General features: G+C 35.1%; 1 protein-coding gene across 1 annotated transcript; it reads left to right on the forward strand.

Moving 5' to 3' along the window:
- The first annotated feature begins 17,205 nt into the window (after positions 1 to 17,205).
- Positions 17,206 to 18,556, forward strand: LOC131647903 (CEN-like protein 2). The gene is made up of 4 exons (XM_058917718.1): positions 17,206 to 17,409; positions 17,577 to 17,638; positions 18,125 to 18,165; positions 18,336 to 18,556. The coding sequence occupies exons 1-4, from the start codon at positions 17,212 to 17,214 to the stop codon at positions 18,554 to 18,556; spliced, it is 522 nt and encodes a 173-aa protein (XP_058773701.1). The 5' UTR covers positions 17,206 to 17,211.
- The last annotated feature ends 890 nt before the right edge of the window (positions 18,557 to 19,446 follow it).

Raw genomic sequence — 19,446 nt, forward strand, 5'->3', positions numbered from 1 at the left:
TCCCAACTCATTAAACTCTCATTTTTAGGTTAGATTAGGTTAGAAAACAAATATGAAGCTTGCATTTGGATGATTAGAGGTGGATTGATCATCGAATAGAGATGACAAACCGGGATATTTTTGGTTCATCTCTCTTCCTCTTTGTGTTTTCTCTTATAGTTGGGTTTTTATATGTATTTACTTTAAACTCACGTATATTTGCCGCCCATGGTGTTATATTTAATCTGCTTTACAAATTTGTGTTGATTATTATCCTAGATTTTTGCTTTGAGCTTGGGGTATGGGTTGCTTTAGAGATAAACTTCTTGAATCGTTATCTAGGATGATTATCTATTAGTTTCTGAACTCTAGAGATAGATTTAGAGCTAACAATGAGTTGTGTATTTGTCCTTAATGCTTTCGTGTCGGAGTGGCGCGCGCGAGATCGCCGATGCGAGAATACGGATGGTCTCGCGACTTTGCGTTAGAGATACATTGGTTGTGAGTTGATCTTGTAGGTGCTCTAGAGATGGACACTGATGTGAGCGATACGTGATGACATAAACGAGAATCGTAAGTTGAGTATAACTAGTCGATAAGTTTAAGTTTGTGAGAAGTAGATTGTATCCAAAGCATGATAAATCTTATCTTTCCTAAGAATGAATTCTTTTTATGTTCATATTTACTTTTTCTTTTATAAACTTTTGAACATTCAAACCCGAGTTCGTAATCATAGAAACTGTTGAATGGCATTCTCACCATCTCTGAGGACACGATAATTTCCGGATAAATATTTCCAAATCTTTTGTTGCTTGCCGCTATACTACTTCAACAAAATTGAAGATCACAAAGTGTACCTCACATCCCGTCTAAGAAGACTTTTATACCTTGAGTCATGTGGAGTGAATTTTCATTGAGTTAGACCTTGGTCATTTAGGCCTTTGGTCGGCCTAGAACAATATATAATACTAGAGTTCAATTTACCTAACCCTTATCTCTAGTATCCACAACAAACAATTATCTTCACCCTTAATAATATCCATAATATGAGCTATATAATACACATACTGATCTTCATAATATGAGTCATACTCAACAATAGTCACCTTGATGAATATCAAACTCCTCTGAAGATTTCCTATAAGACGATCATATTGTGGCAACTAGGAAGGTATAACTTCTACCTAACATTGAGAAACATGTAAGAACTCCAAGCAATTCATGAACTTGTCACTAATGACTGACTTGGTCAACATTTCAACTTCATTCTATGTAGTAATAACCATTTCAAGTAATATCTGTCCAAATATAAGTAACTTTATAATTTTGTGAAACCTCGCATCAATATGATTGGCCCTGACACGATTCACCTGATTGTTTTTAAAAATAAATGGCACTTTAACTATCACTACACCACCAAACTCCACCTTTCTCAACACCCAATTCTCTCACCAATCTTGTAAACCATAAGACTTCTTTGGTAGCATCACCTGCCACCATGTACTATGCTTCATTTGTCGACATTCCCACTATGGATTAAACCGATGATTTCTAACAAATAATTCATCTTTCTAAAATAAAAAAAATGTACCTTGTTGTAGACCTTTTATGTTCCACATTACTAGCATAGTCTTAATCAACATATCTTAAACCTAAAGGATCAACATGTTCACTGCTAAACATGATACCATAACTCATAGTACCCTTAAAGTACATGCGAATCCACTTGACTACTTCCCAATGATGCTTTCCTGATTTGGACATAAAATTACAAACTTGAATTACAAATTGTGCCAAATGTGGTCTAGTGTATACCATAACATACACTACACAACCAATAACACTTTCACAAGGGATCTTTTACATATACTCAGGTTTTGCAACTGTCATTGGACACTAATCCAATGAAAGGTTAAAGTGATTCACAAATGGAGTACTCACAGACTTTGAATTATTCATGTCAAACTTGTCCAACACCTTTTTAACATAGCTTTTCTAAGAAATCCATAATTTTCTAGCACTCAAATATCCCTATGAATTCCCATACTAAAAATCTTCTAAAAAACACCCAAGTATTTCATGTTAAACTCCTTTCCTAACACAATTTTTAGTTCATTTACATCATGAAAATGATTAGCAACAATCAACATATTATCAACATACAATTGTTGAGCATGTGACTCCATATACAAGAGTTTGAAAAACTTTAATTAAAAACAAAATCATTAGGAAAATCAAAGTTTGAAAAAACTAATGGAAAGACAATAATGCAAAGAGATAGGGGGAGAGAGAGACCATAGATTTAATCGATTACAACCTAAAATAACATACTCTTTCCCCCAATAATTATTATTAAGAGTATCTAATAAACTTGAGAGCTTTTAGAAGGATGTGCCCACGAATCTCCATATACAAGGAAATGAATTTTTGAAGGCTAATTTCCATCCAAACAAAAATCAAAGTTTTAACTAGTATCCTTTTAACTGAGTTGGAGTTTTAAATACGGGGCCCTCCTCAACCAAAATGAGATTTTACACAAGCTAATTTTGAACCAACTGAGCATTTATACAAGTTTAACTCATGAACCAAAATGAGATTTTATACTGACTTATGTCGAACCAAATGAGCTTTTATAACAAGTTTGACTCAGAAACCAATGTGAATATTTTGATGGTTGACCTTCACATTCCGAAAGACAGCCTTTTTTTGTAGGCGAAACTCACAAACCAAACAAATACTTCCTAAGACAATATTCATCACCAAATAATTCCTTTGACTAGTTTAGCTCGCAACAAAATAACTTAAAGAATTGTTTTTTACTCAAGAGATAATACATGTTGGGCTAGAATATGGATAAGAAAGAGGGAGGTTGATAGACCTCCCGAAAACTATTTCTCTTTGAAAATAGTTTGAAAACCTTTTAATTATAGTTTAAAAAATGATTTTTCAAGGAGGAAGAAAACTCTAGCGTAAAATAGATTATGCTTATAGATTAAAATTGGAACGTAATGACTTAAACAATTCACAAAACAGTCTAGATTAATTCTTGTAAAGTTTGACTTCCAACCAAACAATAAGATTGGGAATATCACAGTTGAGTCTTATCTACTAAATTGTAGATCAAAGCGGTTATTCTTCTTTCCAAGAGAAAAAAATGTTTCGAGATTGCTAGAAATCAAGAAGCCAAAAAGCAGCAAGAATCTTCGATTCGAGAGGTTCGTGGATATCGGGTTTGATCAGTTTGGTTTGAGGATTTGTTTATCGATGTTAGAATATTATATATATATATATATATATATATATATATTTATATTAATTTATAAATAGTATAAATTAATATAAAATATATTATAATATATTTATAGAATTTTATTCTAACAATTAATGGATTTTGTTTTGGACTTTGTTATGGATTAGTTGGATTTTTGCAATTATAAACAAGTATCTCTATTGTTATTTGCAGTGTGATAATATTAGAGCTGAGCAAAAGGGAGAAATAAGGGTTTATGGTTTAAGGGAAACCTTTTAGAGTAATCCAAAAGGTCCATACAATACTTCTTGATACCTTAGTTTTGAGTGATTGATATATTGAGAGTTGGAGAGGTTGGAAAACGCTTGGGGTAGAAAATATGAGTTTATTCTTGGGAACTCTAAAGGAGGAGGCTATTTTCTTGTAACACATTTGTAATCTCTTGTAACAACTTTCTGAGTATAGTGAGTTAGAGAGCTAATCTCTCTCTCTCTCTCTCTCTCTCTCTCTCTCTCTCTCTCTCTCTCTCTCTCTCTCTCTCCTAGACGTATATCTTTTGATCGAACTAGATAACAAACCTTTTGCCTTTCTTGTCTTATTTTCTTCTGTTATATTTTCATCTTATTGGTTATTATTGTTGAAGGCCATTTATTTTGGTTGCCATTGTTCTTTATCCCCACACATCAAATTTCTTGGTGTGATTGAACCGTGAATAGTTTCTTCTGATTAATTATTCTATTAATTTCACAAAAGTTAGGAATACCATCATTGTTTATTTTAGGATCCGCTTTTGAAACAAATATAGGTACGAAGACGTAATCATTGTCTGTACTATTTTCTTCATCAAAGACAACACTCTTTATGCTTCATTCCTTTCAAAACACTACATCCTCAAGGAATATAGCATTTTTCATTTTAAAAATTGTTCTAGTAATGGGTTATAAAACTTTCACTTGTAAGAGCGTTCGACGTACCCAATAAATTAGAAAATAACTATATTTGCATCTAACTTACCTTTATGAGGCTTATAACGTCTCACTTCCCATGGATATTCTCAAATGTGTAGGTTCCTAATGATGAGCTTCTACACAATCCATTGCTCATAAGGGACATTAGCTACTAATTTGCTAGGTACTCTACTAAGGATAATAAATGTGGTATTTAATTCCTCTCCCTAGAGTAACTCTGGAAGAGGAGAATGACTAATCATACTCTTAAACATATCTTTAAGAGTTCGGTTTCGTTGTTATCCATTCATGCTAGGTTTTCCCATAATTATGTATTGCGGAACAATTCTATACTTAACGAGAAAAAGAGAGAAGAGCTCTAGATGTTGTACCCCTGATACATCATATCAACCATAGTATTCACCACACAATTGAACATGCCAAACTTTATTTTCTTTCCAAGTTTAAGTTCAACTTCAACTTTGAATGAATTAAATACGTCCATAAATTGAGATTTTCTACTAATCAAATATAGATAGTCATTCCTCGAGTAATTATCTAAGAACATAATGAAAAAATATTGTTTATTCTAAGAACCTATTGGGAAATAACCACATACCTTGACTAATATCTCTTACAAAACTCTGATCACTCAAGCACGGATCAAGATACTTTTCACACTTCCTCTCTTTCACAACTCTAAAGATTCAAGATCAATGATTCAACATTTCATCAGGGACTTGACTTCACTTTTATATGACGAGGATTTATAAGGCTTCTTGATAGATACCGATATCAGAGAGTTTTTTTACTTAAGATTATTAAGGACTCCATCGAATGCTGCTTGACCTTATGTGTTGTCATAAATAGATTGACTTTGAGATCTTGATCTTACAAGCATTACAAATTTATCACCACTTCATATGAAAACTTCACTTCATAGTGTTGTTATCATTAAAACCATATACATCAACTGGTTGTTGCAAACATTATACCTGCAAGCACAAAGATCCACATAGCTAACCCTCAGATCACTCGGGACAAATTACCTTCCTCGCTAACTGCCAAAGAGGAAAGTCTAACATAGACAGACTTCATCGAGAAGCCTCTCGTGGGATATGGGATCCACACCTAGAAATCTTCCCGACACTGCTTAACCATTCTAGCTATAGAGCTAATTAACTCCACCATAAGCTCTTCTCCTAGACAAAAAGTGTGTGTCTTCACTTAAAGTACCAAACTCAAACATCCAATTCTCATTTTCCCTTCAATCCACCACAAGAGATTATTTGTCTGAAATGAGGAACAATCTCTCAAAAGAGAAACACAACGAGAACATCCTAACTTAAACATCATGCCAAAAAATCGTTTTCAAAATATCCTCAACCACCTTGGTACAAGAAGTAAATCAATCATCATGTTGATCAGGCGAGAAGCCAAGAAGGGATACCCTTTTTCATTAGGATGAACCCTTCCTTAATCTGATTGCCCTACCACCAATTGGGGAACCAAACAGCTGAGCTTCATATCTTGATGAAATAATCTCCTTCAACAGAGATGACCATACCTCAAGAACCCTCCACTTCCACTTACTTATTAAAGCCAAATTGATAAGCCTAAGATCCTCAACCTCTAGACCAACACCCCTCTTAGGCTTACATATATCCTCTCATTTTGCCCTAGCTACCTTAGACCCCCAACTTTTGAACTTCCCCAAAGGAATATCCTTTGCTTCCCAATTAAGTTCTTCTAGATTTTAAGTGTTATCTTCATGATAGAAAGGAAGAAAATAGGTATCAAGTTTAGAACTGAACTCAACAAGATAACCTCCCCTCAAAGACTCACAAACCTATTCTTCTAATAAGCAAGTCTAATGGACCCAACCCTAACTAAAGGGTATCAAGTCTCTTGATTCCTAGGGTTAGCACCCACCGAAATCCCTAAATACTTAAAAGGAAGGCTACATGATTTACAATATAATAAGCTCTCATCCAGCTCTAGAAACCCCCTCCCCACATTAACCCCAAATATATAACTCTTAGATAAATTAACCTTAATAGTCAAAAGATTATCCACCGAGGTTATCCTAATAATAATAGTATCATTGATATACTATAGGTGAGACAACTCTAAACCTTCTAAGCCAACCTTAAAATAAGAAGACACTCCAACTGAAACCGCCATCTTCATACAAGCACTAAGACCCTCCACCATAAAAAGGAAGACAAAAGGATCCAAGGGTCCCCTTTCTTAATACCCTTTTGGATACTTATCTCTTTTGTTGGGTAGTCGTTAAATAAGACAAAAAGACTACCTGAAAGAACACAGGACCTGATCCAAGTCCTCCACCTCACATCTAACCTAAACCTTCTCAACATGCAGTCCAGGACAAACTAACTACACTACTAAAAAATTTGCTTTTAGTGACCAAATTAGAGACCGAAAAAGCTTAAAAATCGGTCACTAAAACGTTTAGCGACCGATTTAGTGCCATTATTTTTCGGTTGAAAAAGTGCTAGTCGCTAAGCTTTTGCGACGAATTTAGTGACTGAAATTTAGAGACCGAATTTGCGACGGAATTTAGTGACTGATTTTAGAGACCGATTTTAGTGTTCTTTTTCATAAAATAAAATCAAAAATTATGTTACTTAGGAATCAAACTCATGACCTCCGCGTATTTAAGTAAGAACTTGCCACTACACCACTTCACATATATTGTTATGTTTTATATTTAAACATATATATATATATATATATATATATATATATATATATATATATATATATATATATATATATATATATATATATATATATATATATATATATAAATGTATTATATGTTAAAACAATAAAAAATATGAAATTTTTAGTAAAAATTAAAAATTGATAGAGAATTAAAATCTGAAAAAATGGAAAGGAAATAATAACATTATAAAGAGGATTAAAAACACAAAAAGAAAACAAAAAATATTAGTGACCGAAATTTCGGTCTCTAATTTTTATATATAAAATTAATTGTATATAAAAAAAATTTGTGACCGATTTAGTGGCGTTTTAAAATTGGCTCATGAATATCAAATTTTGGTGGCTAATTCGGTCACTACAGTGACCGAAATTTCGGTCACTAAATTTTTGTCTCTAAATCGGTGGCTGATTTATTTTAGTGACCGATTTAGTGACCTCTTAAAATTGGCTCATGAATATCATATTTCGGTGGCTAATTCGTTCACTATAGTGACCGGAATTTTTTGGTGACTAAATCGGTCACTAAAAGTAAATTTTCTAGTAGTGCTAACTGAGTCATACATCTTCTCAAAATCCATTTTAAACACTAAACACTCCTTCTTGGAGGCTATGGTCAAATAGACCACTTCATTCAAGGTAAACCACTCCATCCACTAAATGCCTACTCTTAATGAAAGTTAATTGATCCAAAGAAATGGGAGAATCTATGAACCTTGGCAACCTAGCCACCAAGACTTTTGGCACCAATTTATACATAGAACCAAGGAGAGAAAAAGATCTAAAATCACCTAGCTCCAACAGAGAATCGACTTTCGGAATAAGAGCAACTAAAATAGCAACTAAAATGGACACCAACTTTTTGGGAGAATGTCATTCTCAAAGAAATGGTCAAACATTCCATAAATCTTCACATTTAATAAATTTGAAAAACCTCTTATAAAAAGAAAAATTAAACCCATATGAACCCAAGATTTTATTCCAATCTAACCCTCTGACCACCTCATCTATTTCAGAGGGGAAAAATCTATCAAAGAGCCACTCCGCCTCCTCTAACGAGAGGCAATGTAAAATATATTCATCAAGAAGATACCTATGATCTTGAGACTTAAAAAAACTAATTCTTAAAATACTTATATATATCCCTACGCACCTATACAACTTCCTCCACCCATTGATCTCCAACTCAAAATTTCTCCACTTCCTTTGCTTCATACAAGCATGAAAATATCCTAAATTAACATCTTCTTCTTTAACCCAAGTTGTCCTCAATTTCAAGAATATATGAGCATCATGAGAAAGCAATAGCTCACCAAGCTCCTAGAAGGCTATTGACCTAAAACCATACACCTCATATGTTGCTTCTGCCCTTAACTCCCACAACTCTAGTTAATTCACACAATTCTTAATCTTAAATTATATATTACCAAATCCTTATTCTAAACCTTGATATTTAATAAGAGAGGTTTAAGCTTATCCCTCACAATACATGTTATCTAGCCGACACGCGCTCCTGGCCTCTAGGAGAGTCCCGGGCCACAAACTCAAAATTAGGATTCCCCAACCAATAATTATTAAAACATAAAGACTTAGGCTCCCATAGTTGTAAAACAATGATCAGAAGCATTGCTAGGCACTTCCCTAAGACTGCCATGGCCCCACTTTTCCTCCCCGTCTAGTGAAAGTAGGACCCTATCCAATTTAATCATCGACGGCCCATTAGAATGAAACCAAGTTAACCTCTACCCAATTGAGCTAAATCCATTAACCCCGTAGCTTCGATTAAAGCCTAAAACTCAAGAGATTCAATCAAACATGACACTTGATTCCCCTGACTCACCTCTTCCTTTTGGTGAGTCTAAAGACAACATTGAAATCACAAACGAAGACTCCCTAAAACCGCTCTCGCGCAAGAATTAGATGATCCAACATCATCCTCTTCTCTACCAGAGAACACTTAGGGTAATCATGGTTTTAAAATGTCGTTGTGGTTGTAGTTAAGGTTGCGGGTGCGAGTGTTGCGATTGCGGTCATTGCGGTTGTTACGATGCGCATTAAGACCATTGCGGTGTGAATTTTTATATGGAAGTCACTACGCCAAAATTGGCTTTTAACAGCACACCTACGACAGCGCTTATGGCCAAAAGCGCTTTGGTAGGTTTGTCTAAAAACAAAATAAAAAATCACGCTAGAAAAGCGCTCTTATAGGGGGGGTAATGAAAGCGCTTTTCAAAAGCGCTCTTATAGGGGGGGAATGAAAGCGCTTTTTAAAAGCGCTCTTATAGGGGGTGGGTATGAAAGCGCTTTCTAAAAGCGCTCTTATAGGGGGGGGGGGTGTGACAGCGCTTCTGAAAAGCGCTCTTGTAGGGCTGGGTATGAAAGCGCTTCTGAAAAGCGCTCTTGTAGCCCTGATTAAATTTTTCATAAAACACAGACACGCTAATTTTTTCCAGAAACACGCTATTTTTTCAGAAACAGTCTTCTTCTTCCTCGCAAGTTCTCAACTACTCCTCCTCTCACTCCCTCCGCCGTTCTCAACCACTCCCCGTCCCTCCGTCTTCGTCTCACTGTCACGCCACCGCCGCCGCCGCCGCCGCCGCTGCCGTTCTGTGGGATTTTAGGGTTTTCTTGGTCAAAATCAACACTTCTGTTCAGGTAAAATCTTCCCACTATTTAGTAGAACTTGTAAACCATGTGTTTTTTTACATTAATGATAAGAATTGCAAATGAAACTTCTGGTTTGGTTATTGTTCATGTTCATTGTACAAACTTCTGGTTATTGTTAATGATAAGTTCCTATTTGCAAATTAGTTGAAACTTCTGTATTTACTATGTACTGTGTGAGCTTGAAGTGTTTTTTCTTGCATTGTTCATGTTCAGCTACGACTTGGAGTTCACTGTTGCACACAATCTTGTAGCTGTCAGTACTGGAAGCTTGTTATACCAGGTAGAAATGAATGACATCAAATGTTCTGAAATTTGAATCTGAAAACATGCGAGTTATTGTTTTTAATAAAATGACAATGTTTGCTTCCTATGGTGATTAATGATCACTTTCTTTTCCCATCTATTAATGAAGCTTGAGATGTCTAGTAGCAGAACAAATGCGATGCTTTGACTCTGTTTTGTATAGTGAATACTGGATACTGAATATTATAGTTTTCCAACCTATTTATTTATAATTCATGTACAAGACCAGAAGGAGGAATGTCATACGATTTGGAATGCCATTTCCTTTTCATTTATATGATGTTACTAGATGTTGTGGATTACCCTGTAAAATATTTTGTAATATATCACATTATAAGTACAAATTAAATTGTCAGGTTGTTCTTACTTATATTGGCTAATAAACCAAACATGAAACTAGATTTTGTGCAACTTATTTTCCATTGCAAGTATTATTGTGGTTCCGTTGCAAGTATTATATGTCGGGTTTGAGTATAACTATTGGTGGTTCTTTTTGGTGCAGTGGCTTCCCGGTTTCTAATTTAATTGATTCAAAGGTGGTTGGAATTAATCTCATGTTTTGAAGTGGAATTAAGTCATATTTTGTATTGATGTTATTTGATTTTGAATGCATTTGACATAATGATACAATGCTGATTTTTTTAAGCTATGGATTATGACCTCATTTTTATACTCTTCAATTAAGTTTTTTATTTTATATTTTTTAGGAATATCTTTGCTACATAGGGGTTACTTGTGAAGAGTGAAAGTTTGATCTCATTCAAGAATCTTACATTGTGTGGGTCTACAAGTTGCTTACTACTATACAGGTAATATATTGTTCTCTCTCGCCAAAGTAATATGTTGCGTTTTATTGCTTCTGATTCATTCCGTAATATGTTGCGTTTTATTGCTTCTGATTCATTGCGTTTTATTGACAGAAACGCATTATACCGTTCTGTTCCTTAATAATTAGTTTTTTTTGTTTAGCTTAATTAATTAAGACATGAGTGTAATACTCATTATTCCGACATGTGGAATATTCTCTGATTTTGAAGTGATGAACTTACTAACTTTGTAACTTTTAGATTATATTAAGTAATACTCATTATTCCGACATGATGTCAATTTCGTTAATCGTTAAGTGATGTACTTACTAACTTTGTGAATTGAATTCGCCATAGGGGTTACTTGTGAAGAGTGAAAGTTTGACCGCTTTTGTTTAGCTTAATTAAGTCATGGATAAGACATGGATGAGATCAAACCGATTGTCGAAAGAGTACGAGAAAGGGGTATGGGAATTCGTTGAGTTTGCGGTTAAGCACTCCGAAGACCCGCTTCGAATGCCGTGTCCTTGCTTGGGTTGCTGTTATGGGGATAAGGTTGATGGGAAACAGTTGGGATCCCATTTACTACGGTTTGGAATTGATAGAAGTTATACATGTTGGACAATGCATGGTGAGAAAAGTAACGGGAATGCTGGGTCGAGTTGTAATAGGAAGTATGCTTCAAACGACGATTGCACAGACACATACGATTGCGATCGAGTCGAAGAGATTGCAGAAGCGCTTGAAGAAGATCTTGCGGATTGTCCCAAAATGTTTGAGAGGTTGGTAAGCGATGCAGAGAAACCGTTGTATGATGGTTGTTCAAAATTCACAAGATTGTCTGCGGTGTTAAAGTTGTACAACTTAAAGGCGGACAATGGATGGTCGGATAAAAGTTTCACAGAGTTATTAGCCCTTATGAAAGATATGCTACCAGAGGATAATGTTCTTCCCAATCGAACGTATGAAGCCAAAAAGATGTTGTCCTCTATTGGCATGAGCTATGATAAGATACATGCATGTCCAAACGATTGCGTTTTGTTTCAAAACGAGTATGCAGCGTTGAATGAGTGTCCTAAATGTGGTGCCCCTCGATATAAGAAAAAGTTGTCTCCTGCTAAAGTCTTATGGTATTTTCCTATAATTCCGAGATTTAGACGCATGTATCGTAGTGAGACCGATTCAAGACACTTGACTTGGCATGCAGATGAAAGAATTATTGATGGAAAGTTGCGACATCCGGCAGACTCACCACAATGGATGAAAGTTGATACTGATTATCCTGAATTTGGAAAAGAAGCAAGAAACCTTTGGTTGTCATTGTCTACTGATGGAATGAACCCGCATGGTATTCAAAGTATCTCGCATAGCACATGGCCTGTGATTCTTATGATCTATAACCTACCTCCGTGGCTATGTATGAAGCGTAAGTACATGATGTTATCAATGCTAATTTCTGGGCCTAAACAACCAGGGAATGACATAGACGTATACTTGGCACCGTTAATCGAAGATTTAAAGTTTTTGTGGGACAACGGTGTGGAGGTTTACGATGGGTATAGGAAGGAAAGTTTCAACTTGAGGGCGATGTTGTTTGGAACAATTAATGATTTTCCAGCATACGGAAATCTATCCGGGTACAGCAATAAAGGTCAAAAGGCGTGTCCCGTTTGTGAAGATGAAACCGATACGACACGATTGGATCTTTGTCAGAAGAATGTCTTTCTCGGTCATCGTAGATTCTTAAATTCTAATCATCACTACCGTGGGTGGAGAAAAGCATTCAACGGAAAGGCCGAACATGGTACAGCCCCGCCTTTTTTGTCAGGTGATCAAATTTTTGAAAAGGTGAAAGATGTGAGCACTCAGTTTGGCAAGCCTTTTGCACATTCACTTGTCAAGGGTGGGTGGAAGAAGAAGTCCATTTTTTTTGAACTTCCATATTGGAAGTCGTTGTACGTAAGACATTTCCTGGATGTTATGCATATTGAAAAAAATGTATTTGACAGCGTTATAGGTACGTTACTCAATATACCAGGAAAGTCTAAGGATGGCGTTAACATAAGGAATGACATGGTAAACATGGGGATGAGAACTGAATTGAGACCCGTGACGAAAGGAAGACGAACATATCTGCCACCTGCTGTTTACACTCTATCTAGAAAGGAGAAGAAAACATTGTGTAAGTTCCTCAGTGAAGTTAAAGTTCCAGAAGGCTACTCTTCAGATATTAGAAGACTTGTGTCCATGAAAGACCTCAAGTTAAAGAGTTTGAAGACGCATGATTGTCATGTTATAATGGAACATTTTTTACCAATAGGTATACGTTCTATTCTGCCAGAAAAAGTAAGAAGCGCAATAACTAAGCTGTGTTTCTTCTTCAGGTCAATTTGCAGTAAGGTGGTCGATCCCGCGATCTTACCAACATTGCAAAAAGAGATAGTTGTTACTTTATGTGATCTTGAAATGTATTTTCCTCCCTCGTTTTTTGACATAATGGTTCATCTAGTCGTTCATCTTGTGAAAGAGACACAATTGTGCGGACCAGCTTATATGAGATGGATGTACCCTGCTGAACGTTATATGAAAATATTAAAAGGGTACGTGAAAAACAGAAGTCGACCGGAGGGTTGTATTGCCGAACGATACGTTGTTGAAGAAGCAGTTGAGTTTTGTACTGAATATCTGTCAAATGTTCAATCAATTGGACTCCCCAAATCTCATATTGTCGAAAAAAAAGAAGGAAAAAGGCTAATTGGAAATAAAGTTGTGACAGTATCAATGGTCGAACGGGATCAAGCGCACTTGTATGTTCTGCACAATGAGATTGAGGTTGAGCCGTATGTTGAAATGCACAAGGTTGTTCTCCGAGATTTAAATCCAAATAGAAATGAGAACTGGATAGTACGAGAGCACAATCGAAGTTTCATACCGTGGTTTAGGGATCATATTTATTCAAAGTATCGTTCAGATCCTGCTTCAGTAACAGAAAGGTTGAGATGTTTAGCCTATGGTCCAACTGTAATTGTGCTTTCTTATAGCGCATACGCTATTAATGGATACACATGTTATACCAAAGAACAGGATGACAAAAGTACTATGCAAAATAGTGGTGTTACTTTGGTAGCTGAAGCAATGCACATATCAAGTGCGAATGACTTAAATCCGAAATTTGCAAATTTGTCATATTTTGGGGTTATCGAGCGCATTTTGGTGTTTGATTACGCGAAGTTTCAGATTCCTGTATTTGGTTGCAAGTGGGTTGAAAATAATAGTGGCATACGAATGGATAAGTCAGGATTTTTGCAAGTGGATCTCAATAGGGTAGGGTACAAAGATGAGCCTTTCATTTTAGCCTCTCAAGCTAAACAAGTGTTCTATGTCAATGATCCGACAAGTACGAAATGGTCTATAGTGCTTTTATCTAACAAAATAGTAGATGAAAACATTGAAGATCAAGGTGATATTGGTGTTGGCATTGAATCTTGTACAAGAAACGATCAAAATGAGAATGAATCTTGTACTAGAAATGATCATAATGAGGGTATTTGGATCAATCCAACCGTCCGCGTTGTTAAGAGACGCGTAGAACACAATCCTACCAAGAAAAGAAAGAGACGTTAGTGATAAAGGTAATAGTATACATATTCCGACTAATTTGTTTTATTCAATTTGTACCGATTGTTTTAATCAATAGTATAGTACTTATTCAATTTTGGTGCATATTCTCGTTTTGTACATAACTTTTGAACCATGTATCCGTTTGTCGACTTCTTTACATGTAACTATACTATTTTGACCATTCCGGAGCTGCTCATGCACTTATATGTTCATTTCGGGACTGTTTTTTTATCGGTTTTGCTTCTGCCCGCAATCAAAAGTCGGGCTTAGGGTCTGAAGTTCGGAAAACCGACTTTATTTTTGAGTCCGTGGGGACGTTTTACCATAGCCATGTAAATTTCGTTCAATTCCGACAACTTTATTTTTTGACGCTTATTTTGATTTGTACCGATTTCGTTTCCGATTTACTTGTACATGCATGGTTTGACTTCCATTTTACTTGTATAGATTGTTAGCTTATTAATAGTGTACTAATGTGCTTTAGTTTGTTTGATACAGGTTAAATGGCTCCGGATAGAGATGCTCCACCTGAAAACTCACAAGAAAGAGATGCTCAAGAAAGAGATGCCACGGATACAAATGCTCCACCTGATACTGAAGCAAAAGAAGTTGCACGAGGCATCACTATCATGAAGGGAATCGTTCGACATAGAGACCAAGGATTAGTATACCGATTGGAATGGAATTCTGATAAACAAGCAATTGGTCCTAATTCTGCAAAGTTGACAAGTTATATTGGTACACTTGTTCATATGCATATTCCGGTCTCCGTAGCTAAATGGAATCTGAAAAGCGAAGACTTGGATGCGAAAAAAAAGCGATTTGGGACGAGCTTCAGGTATATATCATATATGGTTAATTGTTGTTATTATCTTGACGATAAATTGTTTAAATTACTTATACTAACACACTATGAGTATGTTTTTTTGCAGAGGACTTTTGAGATACCAGATGATCGTAGACGCTACATACTTGGTTTGGCCGGCAAAAGATATAGAGGGTGGAAAGCTTTTTTGACAAACACTTATCTTAAGGATAAAGATGGAAACTTTCTTGAAGAGGCACCGGGACGGCCAAAAAAGTATGAGATCTTCATTGGTGAAGAAGATTGGGCTAAGTTTGTAGAGCAAAGAGATGAAGATTTTCGGAAAAGGAGTGCCAAGAATAGTGCGAGAGCATCCAAACCCGCATATCCATACAAAAAAGGGCGTTTGGGATATGCACGCTTGGAGGATAAAATTGTAAGTAAATAGAAATGCGTTTTAATTAATTGTCTAAATGTGTTTTATTTGACAATTTTATCATTTGTGTCAATGCATAGTTAGAGGAGACTAAAAGTGAGGAAACCTCGCTTCCTGAACATGTGTTGTGGAGGGAAGCTCGTGTGGGCAAGGATCATGCTGTCGATCCCGAAGTTTAGAGAGTTTTTACTGAATGTGTAAGTATAATACTGTGTCTTTAATTAAATCAAATGTTTTTTAATATATAAATGATTTTTTAATGTAAATGAATTACAGGAGACCTTGTCGCAATCGACATCCACCGGTGAGGGGAGCGTACTTAGTAGAGCACTAGATGCTCCTGAGTATCCCGGTCGGGTGAGGGGTAAGGGTCATGGTGTGACTCCAACCTCTTTTTACAAGAGTCCTAGGAGAAGAAATCCTTCAAATGAAGAAGTGTTGTAAAAGTTGGCGGAATTGCAAGCACAAGTCTCTGAATTGCAAAGAGATAAAGAGGCGTATATGAGAGAAAAGTGCAACACTTCATCGGTGAAAGAAACTAGTGATAAGGCTAATATCAACTATCAAAGGAAATTTCCCGAGGTAATTATAATTTTTTTTCCTTTTAAATTGTTCTATTTTATTAATGATAATGACTTTATATTTACTATTGGTTTAGGGCATTTCATCTTGCCAACTATACTTATCGGAACCGAGTTATCGACTAGTTGGCAAGGGAAAAGTGCACAACACTTTGGGAGATTTACTTCACCATAGACCGCTCCCGGATGGACACCTGAAAGTATCGGTGGATGTTGTAGTAGATCATGATGCGATGCTACCGGTACCTGACATGGTCTCAGGGGGGCCTATCACAGCGCTTTTCTGGAAAAAGCGCACTTAAAGGGGGGCCTACCAGAGCGCTTTTTCCTGAAAAGCGCTCTTAAAAGGGGGCCTACAAGAGCGCTTTTTCCAGAAAAGCGCTCTTATAGGGGGGGCCTACCAGAGCGCTTTTAAAAGCGCTTTCGTAGCCTATGCCAGCACTGGCTTTGGCAGCGCTTTAAAGCGCTGTTAAAGGCCAAAAAAAGCGCTCTTAAAAGCCTTGCGCGTTGTAGTGAGTGTTTGAAATATAAAGTTTAAAAATACTTAATATTAAGTTTTTTCATTGCAAAAGAAGTAAATTGAGTTTTAGAATTCTAATATTCTAATTTTTGATGAAAACACTTAAAGAAACATGATTAAAATTGTTTGATGTAGTTCCTAATACAGCTGGAGACATAATTTTAAAATTACATCGCAATTGCGGTCTGCAATACTGCGGGTGCAATTGCGATTTCGGATGGCAATTTAAAACCATCGAAATAAGGATTCTCTTGTGTATACTTAATGTTATCTATTTTTTAATGTGATGGAACTGTAGCCTTTTCACAAGGCTCCCAAGTCTTTTCAATTATTTTTTAATGTCATCATTATTTATTTTTCTCATTATTGATTCCCTAGTCAGTTGTTTCCAATGAATCCTATGGACGTACAAAACTCTATAAATATAGGGTTTCTGCTTTATATGTTCTCACACACAGAACCCTCAAAAGCAACATTAACAAACTAGTTCTCCTTCACCTGCCTCCCCCCACTCTCAGTGTAGCAACTAATCTCTTAAACTCATCAAAGCCATGAGTATTGTAACAGATCCTCTTGTAATTGGAAGAGTGATTGGAGATCTAGTTGATAACTTCACCACAACTATGAAAATGTCTGTCAGTTACAACACTAAACAAGTCTACAATGGTCATGAGTTTTTTCCTTCCTCACTTACCACTAAGCCTAAGGTTCAGATTCATGGTGGTGATATGAGATCCTTCTTCACTCTGGTACAACTCTTTCACCAAACCCCAAACTTTTCATATTTTCATCTTACTGTTTCCTTATGTATGCATGACATACCTTGTACTTCAGTTCCTTACTTCAATATATTCTCTTCTTATTTTCATAAAAAAGAAAACTTATTTCACATATATTTTCCATGAATTTCTTACAGATCATGACAGATCCGGATGTTCCTGGCCCTAGTGATCCGTACCTGAAAGAACATTTACACTGGTATAGTATATCAAAGACATGAACAAATGTTTATAAATTTTTTTTATATAAAACCTTGTTGATTCAAAACCACACTAGTTTATCTACAAGAATCAATTTTAAAATAAGATCTAAATGATTGAAGGAATAATTAGTCTCCTGCATGCAAAATAATATATCTTAAAAGTGTAAAAAAAAAAAAGTATATATTATATATATATAGGAGATTCCGCATGAAAGAAAGAAAAAATAAAATGATTTTTTTTATAAGTTCATGCATAAATTAAAGGCATTAAGCAAACAAAAACAAGAGTTTGAGACATTTACAACTACTGAAAATAAAATTAGCAATAGAAAGTAGTGATATAATTACATGCAGAAGGAATTCAAATTTTTTTTTTGTCTTTCTAAATTTTCCTTAATTTATGTTATTTTAGTTGTGTACTCTGAAGCTTGATAGATATAAAGAATGTTTCTTGACCTAATAAAATTAATTTTTCATCACAGGTTAGTCACAGATATACCAGGCACAACAGATGCTACATTTGGTAAGCTATTTTAATTTGGTCACATTAATTAATTAAAATTATATTTGATTAATACTTAATAATATCTTACATAGTAGGCGTCTGTGTTTTATTCTATTAAGGACGGACCCTCAATTTTTTTAGAGATGTTAGTGCTGCAGAAGTTATAATAATTAATTGAAATTGAACAGGGAAAGAAGTGATGAAATATGAAATTCCACGTCCTCACATAGGAATCCATAGGTTTGTGTTTCTTCTTTACAAGCAGAAGAGCAGACAAACAGTGATGAAAATACCAACATCAAGAGATCTCTTTAACACACAGAAATTTGCAGAAGACAATGACCTCGGGCCTCCTGTGGCTGCTGTTTTTTTCAATGCTCAAAGGGAAACAGCTGCCAGAAGACGTTGAAATTCAAAACCAAAACTAAAAGTTATGTTGTACTGCTATTTATAGGTAAAGTTGTTACAAAATAAGTGTAGGTTTTTTAAGGGGTGTTTTTTTGAAGAGCACTTTGTTCAAAGTTGCAGCTTTGCTCTTTTATCATTGTGTTCTTAGTTTCGTTCTTGTTGTTGTTCTAGTTTGTAACCAAGTTGTTCATGGAAATTAACCTAGTTTTTATGTTTTGTTTGAAATAGAAACATGATACATAATGCAAAATGGAAAATGCATGGCAATAAATTTCTACCGAAGTATTTTATCTTTTTGAGGTCAAAGCAACTTATTTCATATCTTTAAGAATGAGACATATAGTTTTTCCTGAGTGTACGTCGGAGATAGTCTTTAATTCTTGGGCGTGGATCCAAACATAGTGGATAATTGTAATTTTCATGTATGAAATATCCTTCCTCTCATTTGTCTTGATAATTAGAAGTTTTCCACATTGTATTCGATTGGAGTACCTCTTATACTCCCTTATCAATTCCATTGCATATTTAAAAAAATGTTGTGTTTTTAAGTCTCCAATTTTTTTTAAATACTAAAACTACAAAAAGATAAAACTTTTTCATGAAATAAACTTAAAAACTCATATTTTAATGAGATATCTTTGGAATTTTAAAGTATTAGTAGGTTTTTTTACCATCATACTTCTAATTATGTTAATTATTTTTCAGTTAGTGATAAACATTTTTTTATATAAATATTATCTAACTCTTTTTTTAAAAGGATAAATGTATAAAATTATACTCTTATAAAACAATTATCCAATTATCTTTTTAAAAGTATAGCAAGTTTAATATCTCAACCAATGTTCTTTATTTATGTGATATATATATATAAGTGTGAAACTAAAATATGAA

This window comes from Vicia villosa, linkage group LG2, assembly GCF_029867415.1.
Source record: "Vicia villosa cultivar HV-30 ecotype Madison, WI linkage group LG2, Vvil1.0, whole genome shotgun sequence".
NCBI lineage: Eukaryota > Viridiplantae > Streptophyta > Magnoliopsida > Fabales > Fabaceae > Vicia > Vicia villosa.